Source organism: Lycium ferocissimum, unplaced genomic scaffold, assembly GCF_029784015.1.
Source record: "Lycium ferocissimum isolate CSIRO_LF1 unplaced genomic scaffold, AGI_CSIRO_Lferr_CH_V1 ctg215, whole genome shotgun sequence".
NCBI classification, from domain to species: Eukaryota; Viridiplantae; Streptophyta; class Magnoliopsida; order Solanales; family Solanaceae; genus Lycium; species Lycium ferocissimum.
Window position 1 is genome coordinate 130150 of NW_026719744.1, and position 6436 is coordinate 136585.

General features: G+C 37.4%; 1 protein-coding gene and 1 long non-coding RNA gene across 2 annotated transcripts; both read right to left on the reverse strand.

Annotated features, from left to right (window-relative positions):
- Positions 1–273: 273 nt before the first annotated feature.
- LOC132043140 (uncharacterized) lies at positions 274–2881 on the reverse strand. Its single transcript, XR_009411679.1, has 3 exons — positions 2372–2881; positions 1577–1759; positions 274–554 (listed from the first exon to the last, which is right to left on the reverse strand). It is a non-coding gene; the product is annotated as an uncharacterized LOC132043140 (long non-coding RNA).
- A 1906-nt stretch (positions 2882–4787) lies between these two features.
- On the reverse strand, positions 4788–6418 carry LOC132043147 (protein DETOXIFICATION 56-like). The gene has a single exon (XM_059433631.1). The coding sequence runs from the start codon at positions 6350–6352 to the stop codon at positions 4895–4897; it is 1458 nt and encodes a 485-aa protein (XP_059289614.1). The 5' UTR covers positions 6353–6418; the 3' UTR covers positions 4788–4894.
- Between the last annotated feature and the right edge of the window lie 18 nt (positions 6419–6436).

Genomic DNA, 6436 nt, shown 5'->3' on the forward strand with positions numbered 1-6436 from the left:
TTTAATAAATAAACAATTAAGTAACTAATCAAAAAAATAATAAATTATTATCGTATATTTAACAAATAAACGATTAATTAGATAATGAAACAATTAAGAAATTATTAGCAAATAAACAATTGGCTTAACAAAAACTAAATAAATAATTAGCTAGTCTAACAATGTCACGACCCATTTTTGCCTAGGTCATGCGGGCACCTACCTTTTCCAACTCGGTAGGCGAACCCTTAACTCAAAATTCACAAATAAGAGAAAATAGCGGAAGAAGTAAAATAGCGTAAGTCTCACAATCATAATATAAAAAAAAATGTAGAAGTAAATGAAATCCACCCCAGTATCTGGTCTGGTCATACAAGAGCATCTAACTAAATACTACAAGTCTGAATCATGATAATACATAGTAGCCTCAAAGATCATGTCTCAGAATGAGAATAAAGACATAATGATAAAAAGAGTCTTCGGGCAGCGAACATCCTCGTGCTCACCCTGAAGGACTCGAATCAGCAATCCTCGAATATTAGCCACGAGGGTAGAAGTCGATCTCAACTGGTACTCTGCATTCATAAAAGAATGCAGCAAGTACAGGTCAGTACAAACAACAAGTACTGGTAGGTATCATAGGCCGACTAAGACTAGCTAACGTATATAAAGACAACAAGCAAGATAAACACATAAACCAACAAGTACAAGTCAACATGAATCCATATCCACAAAACAAGTCATCTGTTATGTTATAGCATCTAAACCCAACTGTGCCAAGTCTCAATATAATCAATCCGAATCAGTACCTCACAGTAGTATCACAACAATCAACAGGAACCAAGATACAATGCAATGCAATAATGTATGTAGAATGAATGTAATGTATATGCAGCTTTGTACAACATGTCCCGGACGGAGTAACTCCACGTCTCGGCGATCATGACCCATAGGGGACCCGCGAACTCCATGTACCACTCGCTCCGAAATATAACCTCGGATCACGAGCACACTCTCACGATCCCGGCAAAGACCTCGGGCATCGGACACTCCATCGTTCCCGGTAAGAAACCTCGGGCAACAAACACTCATCTCTCTTTTACGCTCTCCGGCAAAGATCTCGGAGGCTACACTCTCTCACATATCATCAGTGGTGCCATAACCATGCATATATCAATGTATCATGGAAATGTGTTTGAGTATGATGAAATATAATGTCAACAACCAATTCAATCCGAAACGGTACCACACATGGCATACAAGTAATATCAGCAATAAGGCTACACAATAAGCCACAATGGAATCACCATTCTCATTTCAATATAAATCAAGTAAAGTACCGAAATATCATGGCCATGATCTATCACTAGTCACAATTACCAATATCTCAACGTGTCAACGAGCCAACAAGTAAATAGATCAAGATGAGTTAGCAACACAACGAGGTGGCTAGCCCCTAAATCATACAACAAGGCCCAACCTAAGACAATATCCATCCCAACTTCGCACCCGAAGGCTTACATGCATTCTCCAACAATATCATCTAAACATACGCTTCGCTAATCGAAGTCTCACTATAAGGTAAACCGTAACCTACCTTAAAGTCAAGCCAACGAACTCACAAAGTCGTCTTTCCTTTCCTGAGCGTCTCTGAATGTTCCTGATCTTGTCGTAGTTCTGAAATTTCACATTAGCAGACTTTTACTCTACTTTCTCGTTCCATTCCATAAACAAAGCAACCTTCTACCTCTCTTTATCCACAATCGGGCAAGCAAAATTACTAAGCAAAGAAACCAAGTATCAATCCATTTGCTCTCTTAATGCTGCTAACAAAGCACAAATAATTTGTTACAACAGCGGTTTCTTACTGAACCAACAGACATAATTATCCTAATGCTTAAATGACCTGATGCGTATAACCCCTTCATTTTTCCTAGACTTGCTATAGAAAACGTCAACACCAAAAAAGAAAAAAACATCCATTCTGTTTCCGTAGATCCTTTTTAACATTAAGTCATACCCATTTAGAGGAAACGTGAGGAGTACTGTGGATTTGGTCACTAAATTAGTCCAAAAGAAATGAAATTTATAAACTGGGCACGTATATGTTCAATGGGCAGTGATTTCTCTACATCAAATATTATGGCAGCCAAACTTTTTCATTTAAATACATCCATTCTAATCATTTGGTCATCATTAAACCATAATAGATATCTACAAATTTATTTCCCAACTTAAAGGAACCAAGCACCAGCAATTTGTTTCCGATTAATATTAGGTATTAACTTCATTCTAGTAGCAAATATAATAATAATAATAATAATCAGTGGCAATAGAGATATTTCATAGCAATAAATTCAAGTCAAACTAATGCTTTTAACCAGATTCTTACCCGAGACACTCAATTTCTCCTCTTCGTCGTAGGTTTTGAGTAGATGTCTCAAGGTTTTTCTGCTAATACTAAAAAAATGTCCAACCCTATTAACTTAAATCATTCTTGTATATGGGCCGTGTAACCTATGGTGTTAAAAGAGTTGTGGACTTAGCCCATTAATTACTAACTAAACAATTATCTAAAATAACCTTTTTACTCAGCCACTCTGTATAAGTTAGCAATTGACTCACTTAGTCAATTACATTATTCACCAACTTATACTTTAAAATATAGTCATTCCATCAAATACTTTATTTACCAACTTGTACCTTATATGGGTGAAACTCATATTCCTATGAATAAACTATTCACACACATTAAATAAATATATTTCAAAATTTTCCCGCCAATTAAATCATCGTGCAACCGATTTATGCAAGTCAAGAATACCTTTTAAAACTACGGAAAGGGTATTTTAGGGAAAAGAAGTCAAAAGCTCGAAACGACCAAACGGGTCGTTACAAACAATTGAAATAGCTAGTCTAACAATTAATAAATACTTAAGTCGCTAATCGAACAATTAACAAATACTAAATAAACAATTAACTAATTAACAATAGATAAACAAATTAAAAAAAAAACAACAACAAAAAAAGGGCAGTCCCAACAGAGCATACAGACTGCCCAAAAACGCACAAAAAAAAATGCGCAAAACGGGAAATCCACCACAGTTACACAATGACCATGCTTAGGGTAATAATATATTTAGCAATGTAATAAAAAATTCGTAGTGAAATACCTAGATTGAAGGTTTTTTTGAGTTTTCAAAATGACCTTTGCGCCACTCTATTCGAAAATCTAACCTTAGAAACTTGTTCCTACACTTCAATATACCAAGAATATTGACTTTTGGGTTGAAAAACAATACGAAAAAGACGTTTTGGGGGGTTGGGGACCACTGAGATGGAGGTTTAATGGCTGGTTCACTGGTGGGGTTGGAGTGGTTCGGGTCTCTGGTGGGGAAGGAGGGGCCGAGTTTTGTTGGCCTCTTTCACGCACGAATTTAGTGCGTGAAAGGCCAAACTTTATTTTTTGCAGTTTGGTCCTTTCACGCACTAAATTATCACGTGAAACCAATATATGTGTGTTTTTTTTTTTTTTTTTGTGTTAGTTTGGTTCAACTTTTTTTTTTTTTTTGTGCTACAAAAGTCGCGGATTCTGAAAGATAGAATGTTTCCTATTGTTCCATATTTGTTTTGTAAATTTTGGCTCTCTTAGACAGGTAATGTGCGTCTATCATGTTTGAACTCAATTCATATATTGATTTCATTAGAGGAAAAATTATGTTTTCGGGTTCCTTAAAATTTAATCTGGGCTTAAATTTCCGCTGGGAAGTCCTTTTCCGCTGGGAAGTCCTTTGGACTTTGCATTTATGCCAACATGAGTATTGTACGGTGCTAGACCAAACTTTTGATTCTGCCTTGGAAGGGTGATTTGAACATTTCGAACTTCAGTTGCCACTGTAGTTTCTTATATAGTCGAAATTTTGAGACATAATTGTTAAAGACTAGTGACTGTAGTCAAGAGCTTAGTGTAGAAAACATGGAACAACAATTCACCGGTATTTACACAGCAGAGGGAAGAAAGCGAACGCCAAAGGATTGAGGAAGATTTAGATGCAGTACAAGGAAGAAATAATAGCAGTGACAAAGGCGCCGATTTCTCCGGATGTCAAAACAGAGTCCACGCGTTGAGTTAGCAGGAGTTTACAACAGTGATATGCCATCCCTGGTTTACGGTAGAGATGGAGTAGCAAAATAAAGTGGTTGATATGAAATGACTGATTTACCCCTGTGGACATGCCAAGCAGGCATGTTGACCCTTAGCTGTGTGCTTATTGCCGCTTATATAATAGCAGTAGAAGCAGAGGCGAATCCAGAATTTCAAGAGGATGGGTTCACCATTAACTATGAGATTTTTTTATTTCTTTTGCCTTTGGTTCGTTGCAGCTTAGCGCCTATGATTTTTTTTTTAAAATTTCTTTTGCCTTTTGGCACTAGGGGTAATTAGAAGTAAAGGGGGAAAAATGGCCATTAGATGTAATATAAAAAAAACACTTTTTTTTTTAAAACTTTTGGGTAATTAGAATTATAGAAGAAAAAAGATTTAGAATAATATAAAAATTAAAGTTAAAAGGCTGCTTTAGAAAATAAAAGCAAAAAAACAAAAACGCGCAAGAGCTCGGGTTTGATTCAAGACCTTGAGGAAATAAACATAGTTCCTAACCAGTGCTACACTTAGCCTAGTTTGACCAGGTGTTCCTTCAGTTAATATTAGATATATTTTTAGAATTATACACATAATATATCGAGTTTAGTCGAGTGACCATGTTAATGTGACCCAAATTTTAAGCATAAATTCGCCTCTGAGTAGAAGTAGATATTACTTTTCTGAAAGTCTTTTCACATAAATATTTACATCTATGTGGAACGTAATGATTTGATTGAACTCACTTCTAACACTCTACATCTGCCTCTGAATTCATGAGCCATTTTCTTTAACCATCCCCGAAGTTTTGCGACCATCATCTTCACCAGCTTCTCCCTGATTGCAAGCAAGCATATGTGCTTTGTTAGCTTCTCCAACCCAATCAATCCTAGCAATCAACACCAACAAGAAGGCCAAACAAAAAACTACTCCAACCATAAACCCTATCAATAATCCTGCAAGACCTAACTGAACCTTAAAAGCAAAAATAACCCCTAGCGGCAATGCCAACAAGTAAAATCCACTGATATTAGCATACATCCCTAGCCAAGGCCGCGCCGTTCCCCGAACAATTCCTCCACAAACTGCTAAAGGGAAGTTAACAACTTCAATTAAGGCCATTAACAACATAATCCTCTTCACACCTCTAATTATCCCTTTGTCATGGCTAAACAAAGGCCCCCAAATTCCTCTTGCTGCTGCCATTACAGAGCCACCGAGAAAACCAACGACCATACTTAACCCTAATGACACATATGCTGCCCTGTAAGCAGGGCCCGGACTATCTGCCCCCAGCTCATTGGACACGCGAATGGATGCACATGTGGCAAGCGAGAGCATAACAGAGAAGACCAAGTAGTCAAAGTTCAACACAATTGCTATAACCCCAACTGCTTGTTTAGCATTCGCGAGACGCCCTGTTAGCAAAACCAAAATCTCATAGCACCACCATTCAAGGCAAGTAGTAAGGCAACAAGGTCCAGCGAGTTTGAGCAATCTGATCCAATCATAAATCCCCTGTTCCCACCAGCCTCCTTCGTTCCACTTTCCGCCCTTTTTATTCTCCGCTATCACTACATAAATGGCCAAAAGAATCGTGATCAATAAGTCTGTTATCCAATATGCCATGGAAATTCCTTCTAGCCCCTTAGTCATTGAAAGTAGCACGTTTATCGGTATATGCAGAGCAACAGCCAGAGCTGAGGTTAGCATAATTGGAATTGGAATATTTTGTGTGGTTAAATAAGCTTTCAATGGACACAAAAAAGATGTGATTACCAAATCAGGGAGGAGATAAGTAAGATATTTTTTAGCTACCATAGAAATGTCTTCTTGCTGGCCAAATTTAATGAGAATTTTGTCAGCATTAAGCCACAAGAAAGAAATAGGAATTGAGACAAATAGTAACAAAGAAGTAGCCATAACAAGGGTCTTGTGAAGTAACTTATGATTCTTGGCTCCAAATGCTTGTCCACAAATAGGCTCCATAGCACCACTTAGTCCATTCAAGACTGAGAATCCAGTCACGTTCGCGAACGTAAAACCTAACGTGGCTCCTGCTAAAGGAAGCTCTCCAAGCCTACCGAGGAACGCAGTTGTGATGGCTGTTTTTGCAAACCATGTGAAGTTCATAGCCATTAGAGGGAGTACTATTCCCCTTTGCAATTTTATTTCTAAGAGAGCATTTTGTATGAGATTTTCTGGCCATTTTTTGGTCATTGCTTCAGGCATGGTAGTGGTGGTATTTGCTATACTAGTGTAATTCTTTATGTTAAAAGAAAAAAGGGTTACACAAGAATGGTAGCGGTGGTATTT